This window comes from Camellia sinensis, chromosome 9 (assembly GCF_055761805.1).
Source record: "Camellia sinensis isolate YWXY chromosome 9, ASM5576180v1, whole genome shotgun sequence".
Classification (NCBI taxonomy): Eukaryota; Viridiplantae; Streptophyta; class Magnoliopsida; order Ericales; family Theaceae; genus Camellia; species Camellia sinensis.
Genome location: NC_138969.1, coordinates 63,348,607 through 63,370,497, shown reverse-complemented (window position 1 = coordinate 63,370,497; position 21,891 = coordinate 63,348,607). Strand labels below are relative to the sequence as shown.

General features: G+C 34.7%; 1 protein-coding gene and 1 long non-coding RNA gene across 20 annotated transcripts in view; one reads left to right on the top strand and one right to left on the bottom strand.

Annotated features, from left to right (window-relative positions):
• Nucleotides 1-21,891, bottom strand: part of LOC145798625 (uncharacterized) — a 217,928-nt gene that overhangs the window by 154,944 nt on the left and 41,093 nt on the right. For 9 of the 19 annotated variants that reach the window (XR_014339803.1, XR_014339804.1, XR_014339802.1 and 6 more), the window contains 3 exons: nt 21,016-21,060; nt 20,869-20,923; nt 19,123-19,397 (listed from right to left, as the gene is read on the bottom strand). This is a non-coding gene — a long non-coding RNA (uncharacterized LOC145798625). Of the gene's footprint in view, nt 1-19,122; nt 19,398-20,868; nt 20,924-21,015; nt 21,061-21,891 lie in introns of those variants that run through there. The other 10 variants (XR_014339795.1, XR_014339792.1, XR_014339794.1 and 7 more) reach the window with 2 other exon arrangements.
• LOC145798623 (disease resistance protein At4g27190-like) lies at nt 4,114-13,446 on the top strand. The gene is made up of 3 exons (XM_082886891.1): nt 4,114-10,366; nt 12,705-12,782; nt 13,147-13,446. The coding sequence occupies exon 1, from the start codon at nt 8,278-8,280 to the stop codon at nt 10,363-10,365; it is 2,088 nt and encodes a 695-aa protein (XP_082743017.1). The 5' UTR covers nt 4,114-8,277; the 3' UTR covers nt 10,366; nt 12,705-12,782; nt 13,147-13,446.

Genomic DNA, 21,891 nt, shown 5'->3' with positions numbered 1-21,891 from the left:
GGGTACACAGATTCTAGATGCATTATTCCAAACGGATACGGATGATATCTCATGAAAGGAGGACTGCTTTGTAGAGATCGCCATTTTTGATGTGTGGACTGTTACATTTTATTTGCAAACCATACCAAACTATAGTGTCTTGGCACCCAGATCAAATAGCAAATATGTTGGGTTTAAGATTAACTGATTGGCCAAATGAGATTGAAAGATCAAATATATTATGTGCAAGACTCAAGGATGTGAAGAGGATCATTTTTATATTGGATGATGTATTCAAAAACACTGCTAACCATGTCATTGAGCTTTTATCCGTGAAACTGCATCAGCATGCAAGGAATGTAAGGTCCTTTAAGTGAGTGGGCAACCCAATTGGGAGTCTCATACTCTCGTTACACTGTGCTTATAAATATGAAAATGCATTGAATGGAGCTGCACATTTTTCTGAGGAAAAGTAGAGAATATTGAAAGGAAAAGGAAAAGAGAAAAGAGGAGCTGGTATATGTTCTTTGCCACCTTTCTTCCCTAGAAGAAAAGAATCAAACATTGTGCTAGATATATCGAACCAAGAAAAGAATGTTTTCCCTCTTCTTAAACATAGGTAGAATGTATATTGACATCTCCATCTCCATTTCCATCTCCATCTCCATCTCCATTGTGAAGCCTGTAGCAGTAGTTGTCTTTCGCTTAATTGTTTACAGAAAGAGAGGTACGCTTGAAATTCTTGCTTCCCCTATGTCAATAATTTATGCATCATATACAATCTCTACATGTTATCATCTTAGTTGGTTCAGGCTTTTGTGAATGTTTATGTTGATGTCTCCATCTCCATTGTGAAGCCTGCAGCAACAGTTGTCTTTCTCCTTAATTGTTTACAGAAAGAGAGGTACACTAAAAATTCTAACTTCCCCTATGTCAATAATTTATGCATCATATACAATCTCTGTACTTTAGCCTTTTTTTTCCTACTTGGTTTAGGGTTTTGAGTGAGTTTACATGCACAAATATTTTTAAGAGGTAAAAAAAATTGATTATGCCAAATGTTAGGTCTATATCCAATTTACTCGTCTCAGACCCCCATCAAATGGGGGATTAAGCTTCATGTATTTTTTTGACTACTACATTTTGTGTTGGAGAGATGCTGGAGACCCCCATTACGGAAGGACCCCCAGCACCCCCACCTCCACGGGGGGGCTGCCAATGGAGAAAAAAAAAAAAAAACAGTTTTTTGACCAATCACAGCAGACCCCCAGCACCCCCACTGGGGGTCTTATGCATTTTCCTTTGTGTTGGGACACATGAATTTTGAACAAATAAATGATATCAACTGTAGTAGCTCCTAGCTAGGGTACATGATTTTCTTGGCAACAAAAGCGAGGGAACAGCAGAAGGAAAACGTATAGTCTTTTAAATGATTTAAGATAGCTGCTACAGTGTAAACCCTTGAAAAAGTGCATATTGTGTACACCCTCCCTACCACAACATGCATAATATTACCACAACGTTTCATAATAAACATCACAAGAAGTTGTAATTTTTTTCTCCAAAAAGATTCATAATATTTCTCACCACAAATGGTTTACAGTATATGATATGTACATATATGATTCATTTCACCACAAAAAATTGTAATTTTATTGCGTTGTCTATCTTTTTAAGGATGCACACAATAGATTTCTTCAAGATTTAAAACATTTACGATTTTAATTGTTTATTTAGAAAATGTGCACATTTGATTTTGTTGTTGAAAACAATTTTCTATTCTCAAAAAAAAAAAACAAAGGACAAAAAAGTAAAAATAAAACTCATTTGATAAACTATTTTCAAAATCTATTTTTGAAAACACCCCCTTTTAGAAAAAGTTTAAAAATAAAAAATAAAAAAAAAATTGAATTCTCAAAAATAGGATTTAGAAATAAAATGAGAGCGATGGCTTTTCAAACTTCTTGTTATTATTTTTTTTATAATTATTTTGAGAACATAAAAAAAAAAAGATAAAACAAATACAAAGAGTGAAAACAAAACAAAACAAAACAAGACAATCTGCAAAAAAATCGCATTAAAAGGACATGGGGTTTGTCAGTTATAGAAAGCTACCACATCAAAATTTAACCACTAATAGGAGTCACTACATTATAATCCCATAGGCAATATCTTATCTTCACCACTATTTTTTTTTATTTGGCCAATAGATAGGAAAATTTTATTGATGAAATCATTGGTCTTTACAACCTACAATCCAGAGAAACTTCCATAGTAACCCAACTAGGATTGATTCCCATCCAGGAATAGTGAGACCCCAAAGTTGGGCATACTTGGCTACTCTATGAGCCTTCCTGTTACAATCTCTAGAAACAAAACAAAAAGGACAATTTTGAATATTCGCAGCAAGTCACAAAGTATTGTCAATGATGAGCCAAACTTGATTGTATTTCTTAGCACCACTCCTAGGTCACCTTTTGGGTAAGTGTTTAATTACCAAAACAAGACACTGCAAGAATTTTCACTTTTGGCGACTAAATTTTTAGTCGCCAAAAGTCAATTTTAGTCTCCGAAAGGCTTTAGCGACTAAATTTTTTGGTCGCAGAATTAGTAGCCGAAGAGTAGTCGGGAAAGCTAATTGGTGACTAAACTTATTTTAGTCGCCAAATGTATTTATTTGCCGACTAAATATTTAGTCGCCAAAAGGTTGGAAAAAAATTAAATAAACCTTTTCGGTGACCAATTTTTTTGTCGCCAAAAGCCTCAATAATAACGACCAAATATTTAGTAGCAAAAAATGTTTTTAGGTACTAAATATATTAGTCGCTTAAAGTAAATACTAGTGTTTTGGCTTCTAAAATTTTAGTCGCCTAAGTTAAATTTTTTTGGCTGCTAGTTGGCAAATAGTTTTTGTTTTGGCTACTAAAAATTTAGTCGCCTAAACTCCCACATTTTTTGCTACTAAAATTTTAGTCGGAAAATAATTTTTGTTTTGGCCACTAAAAATTTAGTCGCCTAAACTCCCACATTTTTTGCTACTAAAATTTTAGTCGGCAAAAGTGTTTTTATTCTTCATCTTTTGTTTTTAGCTACGAAATATCTTAGTCGCCAAATGTTTGATTTTTTTTTTTTGCTACAAAACTTTTAGTCACGAAATGTTTGATTTTCTTTTGGCTACAAAACTTTTAGTCGCCAAATGTTTGATTTTCTTTTGGCTACAAAACGTTTAGTCACCAAATGTTTTATTTTATTTTATTTTATTTTTTGTTTTGCTACAAAACTTTTAGTCGCCAAAAAAATGATATTATGTTTTATTGCAAATATTATAATTTGTCCATAACCTGTCTACATTCCATGCAATCTATAATACGTATATAAATAAAATTATACATATACTATCAATCATTCCACAATCTGCATCCATATACAAAAAATAAATAACTTTAACTGTCAAATTACATACAAACCAACTATTGTCCAAACTAAAATAATAATTCCATACAAAATATAGAATCATACAAAAATCAAAGCCCTCCATGTACAAAAATTACATTTACTACCATGTGAAATGACCATTTGGCATGGTACAAATTACCATCGTAATCTGTACCACAACAAAAGGTGATGTACGTATCAAGGCAAAAAGTACATCTATGTACCACGACAAAAAATCATATATATGTACGGCGACAAAAGGTGATCTATGTACCATGCCAGTAATTATCTGTTGGCTATCAAAAGTTTTCTGTATCAATAATAGGGAACTGCACGAAAGTCGGGGATGACAAAAGTATTATATTAGTTCTATACAAAAGTGAAATTTCTTCTCCATACATCAAAATATTACTCTGAAAGTCCACGCAACAAAGTCATCTACAAAAACAAAAAAACATTAGAATTGGACTAAAAAATGCCCAACTTCATGAATGAATTTGGCAACAAGTGACAAATAACATATCAAAGAAGCAACCTTCCATGATGAATCAATTATCAGTCTTTCTAAAGTCTTTTGTTATAAGGAACATCGTTAAATACAGAACAATCATTACTAAATCTGTCATTACTAACATAAAGCTAATGTAATAATCTTCTATTTGTATGCAACATGTATCCAAATTTGTGGCTAAACCAATATCAAAGCCCAATGTGATAGAAAATATTCTTTTTACCAACTTCCTCATTAATTGTTTGCAAAAGGCACTTGAATCATTAGATTGGATATAAAACTATCCCTACTTATTAATGTCTGACAGTGCCATTTCATTCAGGATATTAGAACATGTGAGAAAAATAATAACAAAAATAAAGTTCAATCACAAAAGGAAATATGTAGAAATGTATGTTGAGATACCTATAGATGGTTTATCAAAGAAAGAATACCGGATATCTCATGAAGCACATGGCCTCAGAAACACCATTCAGAGTTTGATACTTGTATGCAAGCTTAAATATAATATAACACACTTGTGTACGTTCAAGAAATTAATATAATATAACAAGGTGTATTCGGCTGTTTTGAATTTTCGCCTCGGAAATGCCATTTTTCGACTAAATTTTGGGCGTATTCGGCTCTAACTCCCAACCTACAGGTCCAGATTACATTTTTTCAGTTGTCACAAGTTCTATTTGTCATGGGGAAGCTGCCCGTGAGAGTCACCCGGTGGTTCGGGGGCTGTTTTGAATTTTCGCCCTTAAACGCCCTTTTACGACTAAGTTTTGGGCATATTCGGCTCTATCTCCCAACCTACGGGTCCGAATAACATTCCGTTAGTTGTCACAAGTCATATTTGTCATGGAGAAACTGCCCGTGAGAGTCATACGAAGGTTCAGGAGCTGTTTTGAATTTTTGCCCCCGAAACGCCATTTTTCGACTAAGTTTTGGGCGTATTCGGCTCTAACGCCCAACCTACAGGTGCGAATAATATTCCGTCAGTTGTCACAAGTCCTATTTGTCATGGGGAAGCTGCCCGTGAGAGTCAAACGGTGGTTTGGGGGCTGTTTTGAATTTTCGCCCCTGAAACGCCCTTTTTCGACTAAGTTTTTGGTGTATTCGGCTCTAACTCCAAACCTACGGGTCCGAATAACATTCCGTCAGTTGTCATAAGTCATATTTTTCATGGAAAAGCTGCCCGTGAGAGTCGCACAGAGGTTCGGAAGTTGTTTTGAATTTTTGCCCCCGGAAACGCCCTTTTTCGACTAAGTTTTGGGCGTATTTGGCTCTAACTCCCAACCTATGGGTCCGGATTACATTCCGTCAGTTGTCACAAGTCCTATTTGTCATGGGGAAGCTACCCATGAGAGTCACACGGTGGTTCAGAGGCTGTTTTGAATTTTCGCCCCCGAAATGCCCTTTTCGACTAAGTTTTGGGTGTATTCGACTCTAACTCCCAACCTACAGGTCCGAATAACTTTCCGTCAGTTGTCACAAGTCATATTTGTCATGGGGAAGCAGCTCGTGAGAGTCACACGGAGGTTCGGGGGCTGTTTTGAATTTTCGCCCCCCGAAACGCCCTTTTTCGACTAAGTTTTGGGCGTATTCGGCTCTAACTCCAAACCTACGGGTCCGAATAATATTCGGTCAGTTGTCACAAGTTATATTTTTCATGGGAAAGCTGCCCGTGAGTCACACGGAGGATTAGATTGCCAAGGTCTGACCAAATCTAAGCTTCTTTTCCCATTAAAAACTCTATACTGCCAACCTGCTTCAATAACTTTCCTCCCCTCCAACAACCCATGCCAAACCCAAGACAAATTACTCATTGCCTTTCCCTCCATAAAGGAGCCATTAGGGAAAATTTAGCTCTATAAACCCTCTGAAAGAGTGATCCACGGCTATTACCTAAATAATTAAATAGCTCTAAATTGTACCAAAAACAGTCCCATATTGTCCAAGTCAAAAAAAAGAAAAAAGAACAAAGAAAACTCAGCTTCAATATTCATCACATGACAAAATAAATAATTAGTTAAAAATAAACTAGTAGACAAATAAATTATCTATATATCACCAATTTTTTCCTCACCATGTTATATCAAGGATTCAAGGGATACATGGTAAACTATTATTCGACATCATTATTTATTTAATACTTATTTTTAAACAAGGAACCAATCGTGAGTATCTATGTAAGCGGTGATACAAAACAATCATAAATTTCAAAAATCAAGAAAACTGTGAATTTCCCAATTGGGTTTCTGAAATCAATGCCCCCCCCTTTGAAAGCTTAGATATCTTTACTACCACCATCCCTCCTAAAGCTCTATAATTATGTTTACATTATCTAATTATTAAATTCTATATGTTTAATTTCCAGCCAATGGAAAGCCAACTTTGTTAATGGGGTTTTTACCAGCTCAATTGCATTGTTTAGTTTGTGTTGGGGAATAAGTACATATATGTTTATGTTAGTACTGTATCACATAATATAAATAATAATTACGCAAGACAAGTGAAATTCTACCTCAATTAATTGTGGAAACAAAAACACATTTTAACTCTGCACAAGTTCAACATTATAGTATGGTCATACCAAATTGAAGGAAACTGCACAAGTTCAGCATTAGACAATTCATGCTTGTGATAGTATAGTGTATCCACAATTGCAGTGGGAATGATCCACTTCCAGCAGTGTTCCTCATTAGTCTGCAAACTAAATCACAATACATAGGATTTTTCAAACACCTCTTTGCTCTATAGGATAAGTCTAATGATCCACTTCCAGCAGTGTTCCTGCCAAACTAAATCATAATACAGAGGTTTTGTCAAACATCTCTTCGCTGTATAGGATAAGTATTATAAGCAACTACAATAGTATGAGAAGCGAGAAGACAAGATCTAAGTGCACTCCTTGTTTTATTTACTCTTAATGCAAGAAAGTAGGGCCTCTTCTTCATTTTAAAAAGTGATCATTAGCATAACATAAACATTTTACTTGTAACTAAAGGCATTAAGGCCTTGCTAAAATAAATCTGCGACATTAATCCCATACAATAGTTTATTTGTGACGTGTAACATATATACCACTTGATACCGCACCATTTTGAATAAACTTGTCCATAACCTTCAGCAAGATAGAATAAAAAAAATACTGTATGTCATTAGTCAAAAACTAAACCCGGAGATTTTAGTGTAACAGGTAGATCCAGACACAAGTTTTTTGTTACTAATAACAGTAATACTGTAGCAATTTTTAAGCATTGCTTATACATTGTTTTTCCTCAGACATGACAGGTATTCTAATTTCCATTGGAATAAAAGTTGTTGAATTATTGGTGCAGCCAGCTGGGCGTGAGTTCAGTTATGTGATTCACGGAAAGAAATACGTTGAAAATTTGACAATCCAAGTTGAAACTTTAGAGATACTGCGAAATGGAGTGCAGAGATCCATAGATCATGCAAAAAAAAATAGAGAAGAAATTCGAGAAGATGTCAACCACTGGATTACAAAAGTTGATGGTTTCATAGTGAAGGCTAAGAAATTTCTACAAGGAGGTTCCAATGTGAACAAGAAATGTTTCAGTGGGTGGTTTCCTGATTTGGTCACACGTCGCCGGCTACGTAAAGAAGCAAAAAATAAAATAGAGGAGGCTAAAGAGCTACAAAAAGATGGCAACTTCACTAGCATATCCAACCCTGCAGCTCCCTTGGGGATTGTGTCCATACCCTCTGAAAGGTTCAAGACTTATGATTCTAGAAATTTGGCAATGACGAATGTAATGGAGGCACCAAGTATTGACAATATCAACTTCATTGGAATACATGGTATTGGGGGCATTGGAAAGACAACTTTGGTAAACAAAATCGCCAAAAAAGCAAAATCTGATTAGCTTTTTGATGAAGTTGTGATGGTTGTAGTGTCTCAAAACCCGAACATTAAAACGATTCAAGATGAAATAGCTGGCATGTTGGGTTTCACCAGCTTAATTAATCAACCAAGTGCAACTGAACGAACAAGCATGTTGTGTGCAAGACTCAGGGATGTGAAGAAGATCCTTGTTATATGGGACGATGTTTGGGCCAAACTTGATTTGGCAGCCGTGGGCATTCCATTTGGTCGTGATCACAAGGGTTGCAAAATCATAATCACAACACGGCGTGAGCAAGTATGCAATTCCATGGGAATGGAAACGCTGAGGACAAAGATTGTTCATCTCAGTGTTTTATCTGAAAAAGATTCATGGCAGTTGTTCAAAAAGAATGTTGGCCATGTTGTTGACTCTAATGTGTTGACTGTCGTCGCTAATGAGGTTTGAAAAGAATGTGGAGGCCTACCAGTAGCACTTGTTACGGTTGGAAGTGCAATGAAGAATAATGATGACCCTACTTTATGGGATGAGGCAGCTCGAGAATTGATAAAATCAGTGCCAACAAACATTGAAGGTGTCAATCAACATGTGTACAAAAGTCTTAAGTTGAGCTATGACTACCTGCTAGGTGAGGAAACCAAGGCTTGCTTCTTGCTTTGTTCTTTATTTCCTGAGGATCATAACATCTTAATAGAAGACTTGGTGCGATATGGGATGGGGTTGAGGGTATTCAAAAAAGTTGATACAGTGCATGAAGCCAGGGGCAAAGCAAAGTTAGTGATCAAAAATCTCGTAGCTTCCTGTTTGTTATTAGCTAGTGATAAACAAGATTGCATCAAAATGCATGATGTTGTACGTGATGTTGCCATAGATATTGGATCCAAAGAGTATTTTGTACGAGCTGGTTGCAATTTGAAAGATTGGCCAAATATGGATGGTTTGGATCAATACACTGGCCTATCGTTGATGAGAAATCAAATCAGTAACCTTCCTGAGGTCTTGGAATGTTCAAAGCTCCAAATATTACTATTACAAGACAATGAAAATGTATGGTCATGTTCACATGAATTCTTTTCAAGGATGAATGCACTTAGTGTTTTAGATTTGAGCCAATTATACTACCTTGTTGACAATCCAATTCGTAGTCCTGATGCTTTCAATAACCAAACGTGTCTTCGAACATTAGTTCTTGATGGAATTAAGTTTGGGGGCACTAAATTTCTTGGACAGTTAAAGACGCTTGAAGTCCTTAGCTTCAAGCGTGCCTTCTTTTCTGAGGCACCAAATGCTATAAGGGAGTTAACTAATCTAAGGTTGTTGGACATGACTAAAAGCGAACATGAATTTCCGATTCCGGCCACAATGGTATTCCATTTGGAGGAGTTGTACTTGTTTGGCAGCAAATATTCGAGGAGGAGGATTGGAGACCCTGCAGTAGAAGTAGCTGTTGTACTAAGTTCTTGGCCTCACCTAAAAGTGCTAACCATTTCCATACCTGACATTGCGCATATACCAAAGAACTTTGTTTTTCCTGAGCTGGAAAGTTTTATTATTTTTATTGGAAAATCGAGTTCGGAGTATAGGGTTGAAAATTATTCCCCAAATCATTTGAAACTTGGAAATTTGGTTGGACGCTTTGTTGATTGGAGTAAATGGCTAAAGATGGTGTTGAAGAGAGCTACATGTCTGAGGATTGAAGATTGTTCTGAATTGGAATACTTGATCAACAGAGACGAATGGGGGATTTCATCACAGGCACAACCACGTGATCTACAATTGCTCTCTAACCTGGAAGAATTGGAACTCGGCAAGTTAGATAGTTTCAAAGGGATATGTGCAGCAAGTGCACTTACTACTTCCAGCTGGGTGTGCTTCCCAAAGCTCAAAAGTTTGACGGTTGGCAAATGTCCTTCACTATCAACTGTTCTTTCATTCAATTTGCTTCAAAGGCTACAACATTTGGAGTGTCTTTCGATAGTAGAATGCGAGAAATTGGAACAAGTATTTGATTTTGGTTCTGAAGGAGAAGGCGTGAAGCTGCTTTCTAGTTTGAGAGATTTAACTTTATTCGAGTTGCCTAGATTGAAGCATATATTGAACTACTCCAGTCGTCAACATGTGCAACTCTGCAACCTAAGAAAAATGGCTGTCGATTCATGTGGCAAACTGAAATATGTCTTCCAACCTTCCATAGCTCAAGCTCTTCATCAACTTGAAGAGCTTTTTGTATATAACTGTGAAGAAATGGAGGAAATTGTTGCTGCGAAGCAAAACGAAGGGCACGAAGAAGAAGAGAGAGTGGACTACAAGATGGTGTTCAAAAGTCTCAAAGTGCTCAGCCTTGTAGGGCTTCCAAACCTAAGTGGTTTCTGCACAGGAGGAGACGACTTTCCTTTTGAATGGCCATCCTTGGTATATCTTCAAGTGGTAGCGTGCCCCAAAATGAAGACTTTCGCTGCCACTACTTCCGGCAGCACACCAAAACTGAAGGAAGTTCAAGTTGGATTCGGTCGCTACATGGAAATACCGCTACAGGGGATGGACTCGAATCAGTTTGTGCAAACCCATATCAAAGCCACCTAAGGTACTTCTCTATTTTACCACATTTAACATATATATATATATATATATGTATGTATATCGGGTAATTAGTTATATTATGAGGCAATGTTTTTTTTTTTATTTAAAAAAAATTAAATTAAATTGTGTCCTTGACTAATAAACTATTAAATCAATGGACTATGTATATTCATTGTGTTTGTATAATTCATATCTAACTAATTTTAAATTTACATCATATATTTCAGTTTTAGAGAAAATTTCAAGATAAAAATTCATGATACATTGTATTTTTGAATAAACTACAAATCAAATTATCAACTCCTCCTCATAGTTGATAATTTAGTTTGTAGATAATTACAGATCTCTAATAATTTTAAATTAAAGTAGAGCAATACTACATACACAAAATTTGTACACTTAAAAATGCTTAAGAATTTTAAAATACAGCTGAGATTCATTCAAAATGTAGACTCCACTATATTAGAGTTGAATCTTAAACACATTATTTTTTTAGATATATTTTTGTGTATGAATTTTGTGCATAGAGAGGCCCTTTATTACACTCAAATAAAATTTTTAATTTTTTTTTTTTGTGTGTATAGATTACACTTTTTAATGTAAAATTTACTGTTTTCTTTTATTATTTAGTTAAAATTTAATATATTATCCTCTTTCATGCATAGAGTTTTATTTTTATTTTTAGGTGTTATGTTAAGTAATGAAATTTACTTTTTCTTGGCCTTTTACAATGAATATTCATTTATGCCTTTATTATCGAAGGCCTTTGACTATCTTAAAAAATAAATAAATAAATGTCCTTTGGACATAAGATAATAAATTATTTAATATTCTAGCAACCACTCATATGGTAGTACTCCCTATATTGCTTAAAATTTATAACCATTTGAATAGTTCTATTTTTATTTGGCAGATTTTTATCAAATTTTAGTATAAGGACATTTGGACAATGAATGTTTTTTAGGCCCTTGGATAAATATGGAAGAGACCTAGTGGATTGAGATAATGCCTTCCTTAAATAAAGAAGAAAAAAGAAAATGTTAACACTCAATTTCTTTTTTTCTTTTGTTTTTATGCATTTTAATAAATTTTATATTAAGTTTTGATTAGGAATTTTTCTTTTTCTTTTTTTTGGTTTCAAGTTGCCGAATTCCAATAGTGAGACCTTAGGCCATTAAGTCAAATGTGTGTAATGTATTTGATAAAGTTAAAAACTGAAGATTGAAAATTAAATATTGAAAATTGAATATTGAATTTTTTAAGTTAAAAAATTATTTGATAAAAATTTAAGTGCTAACTAAAAATAAGTTATTTGATATGTATAAAATCAAATTTAAAATCTATTATTTTCAAATTGTATATATTAATTTTTATATTGTGATGGTGGTGGTGGTGGTGGTCGCGGCGGCGGCGGCAGCGGCAGTGGCATGGTGGTGGTGGTGGTAGCAGTAGTGATTGTAGTGGTAATAAAACGATGATAATACTTACGGCAATAATAACAATAGTAATGAAAGTGGTGGTGGTGGTGGTGGTGGTCGTAGTAATAATAGTTGTGGTTGTGATGACAGTGGTGGTGTTGATGGCGGTGGTGGTGGTGGTGAGTTTATAACAGTATATATCGATATTTATGTTTAGTTTTATAAATTCAATTAGAATTAAATAAGTTTCATATGATTTAAAATTTTCCTTTAAGTTTTAGCTTACATTTTAAGAAACACTTAAATTTTTAAGTGATATCAATTGTAGTTATCTAATGGGCTTAATTGATTATCACTTAATACATTTAGTTTTAAGTGCTAAATTTGGTTATCAAACACCCCCTACATGTTTATTTATATTAAACATTTTATTTTTCTTAAGACCAAACCAAAAAAAAAAAATTAAATGTATATACAATCAATCAAAAAGTGAAAGATGCCATGACTTGGAGTAATGATAAAAAGTGTTATTCGCCAAAAAGTGAAAGAGGAGAAGAATGCCTACTTGCTATCTCTCTTAGAAAAATGTAAGGTCCTTCTCCATTGTGTAAGATCTTTATTCAATCGATAAGTAATTTAAAAATGTTGTGAGTTTTCACTATAAATTTTACTACATTAGGAATAAATAAAATTAATTGGCCTTTCAATTTGCATATTTTCTTTGAAGCCCATTCAACATACACTTGATAGATTTGTCAGCCTATGAAATCATGCATAGGTTGTTTAAATATCTTATTTTCCATCCACAGAAAATATTATCAGGTTTCTCACATTTTTTTTTTTTGGTTGTCATTATGAACATTTCCTATCATAATCTTTCCTAAATTTTTTTTCTTTTCTTTTCTTTTTTCTTTTTTTTCTCAGGCAAGACATACTGATGCTCCTGAAAATGAAATCCAATTGTGAACCAGATTACGAATTTACGAGGATAAACTCTCATGAGTAAGTGGACAATTCATGATTTACATCAAGCTATACCCCAAAACCATACAATTCTTATCTGAAAGGAATTTTCTATTACAGAAAAATAGACATGTTTTGTGAATTATTTTTTGAATACTTTTTTCAGATTTTTTTTCTAAGACCTATCTCATTTTTTAGGAAACAACAAAAATTTATTTCCAAAATTTCAAAAGCTGTTTTTTGTGCAAAAATGAAAACAATATGAAGGCAATGGTGGTTTTGAAATTTTCATTTTTTTTGTTTCCGAAAATAAAATAAAAAATAAAAAAAAGCAAACATTATATGTAGCAAAATATAGATATTACTAGTAGATTATTATTGAGTTTTCATTTTCTTTTTGCAGTTGTCAACCATAAAGAATGTTGAGCTACTCCCTATGGTTATGTGATGTCTACCTTAGGATTTTATTGTGTAAGGGTATATGCTTCCAATGATTTGTGTTTCTAAATAATTGTCTTGCTTTGCAATATCAAAACTACTACTCTAAATAAAGGTATGTTTACCTAATGTGTGCTGGAGATTTGAAGAGTGAATAAAGGGGAAAAAGAGTACCCAACGTGTGTAAATTTATTTTCTCAGCATTGTAATGGAGTTTGTATCCAAAATATTTATCTCAATTAACAATATTATATGTTTGTTTTCATGCTTGTTTGTATCTATGATTAAAAAATATATATATTGCAATTTGCTCTTTATTGAAATGTGATTGACTAGTAATAATTTAGAGTACAAAAATGAATTGTTGCGATTGGCTTGTAATTCATTCGAAGGGAGTTTATGTTACGGAATCCAAAAAGTCCATACTTAGATTTATGTTAGGCAATCGAAAGTGTCCACACTTAGAATTAATACAAGTTATTTCAGACATGCATCCACTTAAAGGCTTAAACATATATGGGGTGAATCCATCCGACATATATTAAAGACTTTACATTTGCCTTTTTTCTTTTTCTTTTTTCTGATATGGGGCCATTTTACTTCAAGAAGTTCCAATAGTCTCTCTCTCAAATGTACACTTATACAGTGGGCAAAGTTTTTGCTCGAGTCTAATTTACTAGTCTAACATTGTGTCTTATGCCTTGTAATGAGGTTTGTAAGAAACTCCTCCAGAAAGTTGAAATATCTTATGCAACATTTCAAAAACATAGTGTAACAATAATTTGAGAAAGAGAGAAGAGAGAGCAAATGAATAACTCCATATTTCTGTGTATTTCTGTGTATATTTACAAAGAGATGTACACTCTCTTTATAGAGAGGAGAAGACAACATAGGATACCAATTGAGGCACCCAAAGCATAAAGCAAGGGGACACTAATTATTAAAGCTAAACACAAACATATAATAATATACTAACAGCCCCCCTCAAACTCAAGGAGGATAGGTACTAACCAACTTGAGTTTGGAGAGAGTAACAAAACATGAAAGTAAACTGATAAATAAAATAAAATAGGATAGGAGACACTGTATGGTTTGTGTCAAATCGTTGTTGAAGACACGGTATGTTCGTGTCACACCGTTGGAGAAGACACTGTATGGTCGTGTCGGACCGTTGTAGCAGATAATATCTGGACAGTTTACGGGGTCATGCCGGACCGATGTAGAAGCTAACCGGAATCAATGTCGAGATAGTTTACGGGGTCATGTCGGACCGTTGTAGGAGCTAACCGGAATCAATGTCGAGACAGTTTACGAGGTCATGTCGGACCGATGTAGAAGCTAACCGGAATCAATGTCGGGACAGTTTACGGGGTCATGCCAGACCGATGTAGATGCTAACAGAAATCAATGTCGGGACAGTTTACGGGGTCATGCCGGACCGTTGTACTAAACTTTGGTTGTACATCACAAGGGGGCGACTTAGAGAGTGCGCCATGGGTTGGCCTAGGCGGTTCGCATGGTGTATAACGATGCTCACCAGCTTGGATGGTTCGCATGGTGTGTAAGCATGCTCACCATGATAGATGTATAACCCCCCCTCAAACTCAAATAGGTGTGAAGATAGAAACCTATTTGAGGTTGAAACAAAGGGATTGATAAAGTGGAGCGGAACGGCTCAACGCAGAGTGGAGATGGTAAAAAATGGCAGAAAGATGTTTTTTTTTTTATTTTTTTATTTTTTTTTGGAATATGGAACTGAAAAATGTAAGGACTGTAATGATAAGGTAAATAGATGCAGCGTCACTTGAGGAATTTTGTATTTGTGCGTTATGGAAGGAAATCGAATAAAGTATGATGATGGTGATGAAATGATGAATATGGTGATAAATAAAAATAAAATAAAAGAGGTAGTGGGGAACAGAATGGTTTGTGCAAAAGTTGACTGGGTATGGGTTATAAAGATATATTTGTTGTAGGAAGACAAGCTGAGGGGCGTGCTGTGAGTGGGGGTGCATGTGAGTGGTGTGTATAAGAGCAAAGCATGTGATATTCTGGAGTGGTAGGTAGGCAATGAATCATGATCTGGACACAGCCTTCCACTACCTTCCGCCGTTGGTTTTTCTCTCTCGTAATTAAAATACGTAATTACAATAAGCAGCACCATAGCAAAGCCTCTTTTTTCTTCTTCTTCTTCTTCTTCTTCTTTTTTTTTTTTTTATAACGTGGGATAAGAATACCCATGTAGCCCACTATCCAAGGCATGGACAGCATCATTATCTCACACTTATCAACCAATGACGTGGGGCAAACCCACTTCTCCATTACCAATTTAAAAACCCTTCAATTCTCCACTTGATGACCAAAGAAAAACACAGCTGAAAGCAACACTAACGGCACTGGGTATAGAGAAAGATGTTTTCTCTTTTGTCTGTTTCTGTCCCCACCATCATCATAAAAGAAACCGAGAATAGTGCAGGCCGGAGCTGGTGCGAGCCGTGGCTGGAAGCAACGGCAGGGCCTCAAGTGGGAGATGCACACACCCAGGGTCGGTGCGAGAGTCCCATTCCGGGGATGTGGAGCTCGGTGACGCAGCCGGAGTCGCAGATGACACCAGGCCACGAGCATGGGGTGGGCCACGGCCCCATCCAAGCAACACCACTCATCCATCTGTCGGTTTGTATGGATGGAGCTATGGTGGATATCTCTCAGCCATGACATTAGCCCGGTCCAGGTAAGTCCAAGGTGGGGTTAAGCCAGAGATATGTCGTCCGAGGTGACGAGGAGTTGCCGGAGTCTGTTGATTGGAGGACCACAAGTGCTGTTGCTCCGAGTAAAGATCAAGGGAATTGTGGGAGTTGCTGGGAGTTCTCGACGGTGGCGGCGGTGGAAGGCCTGAACAAGATCAAAACCGGCGAACCGATCGAGCTCTCTGAGCAAGAACTCGTCGACTGCGATCGAGCATACGACGCTGGTTGCAATGGCCAAGGTTGTTAAAATCGGGATCCTACGTTGGATCGTTGGAGGTGTTTATAGGATCAGATCGTAGAATCGGATCGAGAATCGTAAGATCCTACCGAAAAAGACAAATTACATAATAATTTAATTTAAATAAATATTTATTATAAAGTATACACAAAATGAGCCTATATTTTATTAAAAAGAAGTGAAAATATTGTGAAAAATATAATACTCCATGTAAAATGTACATATAATAATATACAATGGAAAACTCGATGGTAAAAGTTTTGTATTTTATCAAAAAAGAAGGTGAAGAAGAAGAAGAATTCTATAACAAAATAATTCACAATCTACAATAATGCATAAAAAGCGAAAAAAAAAATATTTAATAAAGTTGGATATGAAAAAAGATTAAGAACTCAAAAGAGTAGCTCAACCAAATGATAAGATTTGTCGTTAGCATCCCTGGTGGAGCGCATTCAAGTCACAAAAATAATCTCTCCAAAAATTGGGATAAAGTTGCAATCATCTTACCCTCGTTAGACTCCGCTAAAGCTAAATTTGTTTTTCCGACTATTTAATTTTCTTAAATTACCGCAATATTTGAATGTTTGTTTCCTAGTTTGTTTTTCTTAGTCTATTTGATTCAATACAACTTAATTTTTATCATTTATTTTGACCACGTAAATTGGTATTTAGACAATAAACATAAAATTTATAATAAAATATGTCATACAATACAAAATAAGGCTTGTAAATTGGATCGGATAGGATCGGATTTGGATCGGGATTCCATGATCCTATAAGATCTCACTACCAGGATCGAAAGATCCTACCTATAAGGAGATTTTTACACGATCCGGATCGATTATACTTAAATGGATCGTAAGATCGTAGGATCGTAAGATCCGGATCGTGATTCTAATAACCATGGCAATGGCGACCTCATGATCAACCCAGGGGGGGTAGCGTGACCAGCTGCAAGCTGTTTGGTGTGTTGCTATCACCCACGGTGGGCAGAGGGTCCAATTGCAAAGCTGTCTGCTGGGTGCAAAAAGGAGCTATGAATCCTGTGTGTGTGAAACCCATTGTTGGGGACGATGATTGGAGGTGAAGAGTGAGGCAATTGGTGAGTGGGTCTGTTTGTTGTATTGAGAAGACTATCTTTGTTGAAGTGTTGTATTTGAGCTATGAATTGTTGTTGAAGAATCTGCCATGAAAGAAGAAATTAAGGAAATTTGGGTTTGTCCGGCGGGCGGCCAAGGCAAGATTGCCGCCCGCCGGTGAAACGAAATTACTAGGTTCTTAACCTAGCTCTGATACCATGTAACAATAATTTGAGAAAGAGAGAAGAGAGAGCAAATGAATAACTCTATATTTCTGTGTATTTCTGTGTATATTTACAAAGAGATGTACACTCTCTTTATAGAGAGGAGAAGACAACATAGGATACCAAATGAGGCACCGAAAGCATAAAGCAAGGGGACACTAATTATTAAAGCTAAACACTAACATATAATAATATACTAACACATAGGATGATTATAAAAACATGTGGGAAATAATGTTTCTTTAGCAATGAATCCTTAGTAATTGATTATTATATTTATCTCAAGTGAACATGAGGACCAATGATATTGGGGAAATATAAAATGACACACATTAAGAAGATATAGGATCTCCATTTAGAAATAGAAATCTGTTGCATGCCCCTTTTGGAAAGAAGAGCTTTAGTCACTTGGGTAATGTCCAAGCAACTGCTGTATAGTTTATGGTTTATATGTCCAAGTCCAACAAATATTGACAAACAATATTTATTCATACATATCAACATCATCAATTAAGGAAAATATTGCAGGCCTTATTTTGAAGGAAGTTCTTAGTTACTCTAGAAATATCCAAGCAAATTGAATTGTAATATGTGATCAATTTTAGTTCTCAATCAATAAAAATCAAAAGATTAGTTCCAAAACCAAACCGTTAAACCCTTGTGAGCATGCTTGTAACTACAAAGGCAACAACTAAGTCTGCCTACCATGGAATTTGTTAGCTATCTGAACTTACTAATTTTATTACTTATCTTCCTTCTCCTAACCAAGAAATCTTCCAAAAGGCTCCCACAAACAAGATGTATGTGGAACACAAAAAAGTTGAGAAAAATTTTAATATATATATATATATATATAAACATGTACTAAATCCATAAACAAGCTATATGTGAAACACATCAAATTTTGATAGCATGAAAAACGACTATTATTGTCCATTTTCAAATTCCTAGCTCCAACCTACCTTATCTTGCCTTGCCACCCATCCAAATATATAGAGTTGTTGTAACAAGTAGCTAACATTAAGGGTCAGTCCGATAGATGAGTTACCAAATGTAATGTCTAAATTCGAGTTTACAGTTATGTAGCTTCCCCTTCCCCTACCAATTTATATATATATATATATATATATATATATTTTGTAGTAAGCATCCACCTTATTCCATGTTTTGTTCACAAAGGACCATCCAAAAGCACATGATAATTGCCTTCCACTTTCTTTCGCTTTTCTTTTTCTTTTTTTTGAGCAAAAAAATCAAGCTGAGGAAAGTGCAAAAAGAATCAAAGTTAAACCAAACCAGAGAGAGAGAGAGAACAAAAGTAGAATTGATCATTTCTGCACAACTCAAGAGCAACAGAGAAATTTTCCCAAAACTCTCAAATCACACTGTAGGAAAATTCCGCATTTCAAAAATGCCACTAGACTTCGCAATAGGTTTTTACAACGTTTAATATTTTTGTCACAGATACTACTGCCGCAATAACTTAGCAGCTTTTCAAAAACGACAAAATCTTTGACACCCACTTACTTTTCCGTCACAATTACCGTATGATGTAATGATGACATCATTTAGTGGCGTTTTTTCAAAAAACACCAACTCATTTGGTGGTTTTTTTTTTTTTTTTTTGGTTGAGCATTTAACTAAGAACATAGATTGAGAATTAATTAAGAATTTATATAAATGAACACAGATTGGCTCAAATTTGAATTACAATGCCAAATTGAAGACCATAAAATTCCACTTTATCTCCTTCGAGATTTAACTCTACAACTTTCCAAATCTCAATCGTGCACTGTCCAATAGTCTGAATTTTCTTCAAATCACTCCCCTATTTTGTTATTCAACTGTGCAAACCAATCTGCAATCCAAATCTTTACTTTGCAACCAGCCAAAGTCTGTTTGTTGACACTAACTATCTTCATAACACCCTGTTCAAAAATAAAAAGAAAATGAGCACACCCGATTAACAAAACTTGTTACCACAGTTTGGAAAAGCAATAATTGAGAGAGAATTTTCAACTTCAACAACAATAAATTAGCACACCCGATCAACAAAACTTGTTACCAGTCTCTAATAGCTAATTATCCCAATTGCTTTCTACCCTCTCAGATGAAATTATACACTTGTTAGCAATTTTTATATATCACTCTATGAAAACCAACACGATTAACTACACAGAAAAACACTCGCATAAACTAAACTACTGATAAATCTGCAATGACTACCCTTATGTTGCTAACAACTTTCCCCATCAATAATAATAATTAAATGCTGGCACAATTTAGAAGAAGTAAAGAAATTGATAGATTGATGACGCCGATTCATCCCCGTCCCACAGTGTGTATATGTGTTAAGTTTCCATAAACAAAAATAATCCCACACAAACAAAATAAAAAAAAAGAAAAGAAAAGAGAAAGTCTTATCACTCACAAGACTACCACTTCTCTGTTGAGGGTAAGTAAACCATCTGAACAATTCAACTTGATACAACTTTTGATTGAATTCAATGAAAAAGTAACTACTTGACAGCAATAAGATTTTAACAAGAAAATGTACACGTTCCATGATATTCAAATTGGAATTCAAGACCCATGAAATGTCCAAACGCAACAATTACACTTAGAGGGTCTACAGTTAAAGCCCATATAATCATAAAGATAAAAAAACTTTCAAAATCAAAGCCAAATCCATAGCAGAATCCCAACCCAATTTGCAGAATTTAATCATTAGAACAATAATTACCCAACCAAAAAAAGAAAAAAGAAAAAAATCAAACCATCACAAATTGAAGCAAGAAGGCCAACAAAAATTAAATATTAGCAGATGTATATGACAAATGTTATTAATGCTAAAAAGGGATTCATTTGAGGCTTGCCCAGAATTAGAAAACTTGTTGAGAAGTTGAAACTGGGCGTTTCAGGGATTTGTGAGTTTTTTTGGAGATTTGGGAGACACCTGAAAGAAAAAGAAAGAAAGAAAGCAACCCTTTTTGTAGTGGACAACGAAAAAAAAAAAAAAAACTTATTAGAAAGAGAAAGTTTAGAGAAAGATCAAGAAAGAGAAGAAGCTTTGAGGAGATTGACAACTGTTATGACATTTTGTTGTTCTTCCTAATTGGAAATGGACAACCCTTTTCTGGTTGACAATGACAAATCTTTCATATGCAATAAGAAATCCCAAACATCAGTCAATCAAACATTCACATTTATTAGTCCTTTTAACATATAATGCTTTGTCTCAACAAGTAGATAATCTCTCTACTTAAAAAATAAGAAATCCCAAACATTAAAAGTATCCCTTAAACAAAGATTAATGCCCAAGCAACTTGAGGCCACTATATATGAATTTAAACAAGAAAGAAAAAAAAAAAAAATCAGTCACACTGCAGTCACTATTACCTCCCCAAGGCCAAGTCCAACCACATGTTTGGTTATTAACCTAGCAGTCACACTGCTGCAGTGAGAATAAACAACAAAGAAATCAGCCTCTAGTTCTTTTTGGCTATGATATTAATAACCAAGAGAGTAACTTGATAAGATTCTTACAACATTTTTTTTTCTCCACATCGCCAAATTACAGAGGATCTCAAGCTGAAAGAAAAATAGACATTGAGTATGCAATACAATAAAAACCAACCATGTTCATCCTGTTCAGTAAAGCATTAATAGAAATGATATTCCCATTCCCTTTTAAATTTTTCACTCTATTTTTTGTCTTTTAGCCTCTCACAAGTGGAGTGTGAATATCATTGCTCTACCTTATATTGAATAAAAAAATCAAATATTGTATATCTAACAATCATGAATACTGTCAAGAATATAGCTGTCCAGAATAAATACACCTCAAACATATGACCCTTTTTTTATTTGATTGGTCATCTTCATACTTCCCATTTTCAAAAATTTCAATGAATACTTTCTGAAATTTGATATTTTGTTAACCGTCTCATCAAAATCAAATTTTGATATGAACTACAAATCCAAAATAACATTTGAATTCTGAACTGAAACATGATATAAACTCCCAAGCATGAATTGTATCAAAATATACTAGTGACAAGCATAAAGCATATTATATGGACTGCAGAAGTAACAAGAATAAATAGATTAAACTTTAGGCCACCAAAGGGTGTCTTTTCCCCCTTTTTTGATGGACCATTATCTAGGTAACTCAACAAAAAATAAAAAATAAACCAAGAGTTGAATGACCAATGCTAGAAACCACAAAACACTTTAAGATGCAGAATGATCTTTTTAAGCTAATCTCTTGTAGCTTCACAAAATAAAAAGCCAGATCATCTACATATAGCTTATCAATTTCTTTCCAAGCAATTGCAAGCAAAGAAAAATAATAGCTTATCAATTTAAATGGGAACTACACTGAAATGATTATTAGGCGAGTCCAAAAGCAAGAAAATGCCA

Bases quoted from the DNA above. Each gene is read 5' to 3' on its own strand.
- LOC145798623 (XM_082886891.1), top strand. From the start codon at position 8,278: ATGAAGAATAATGATGACCCTACTTTATGGGATGAGGCAGCTCGAGAA.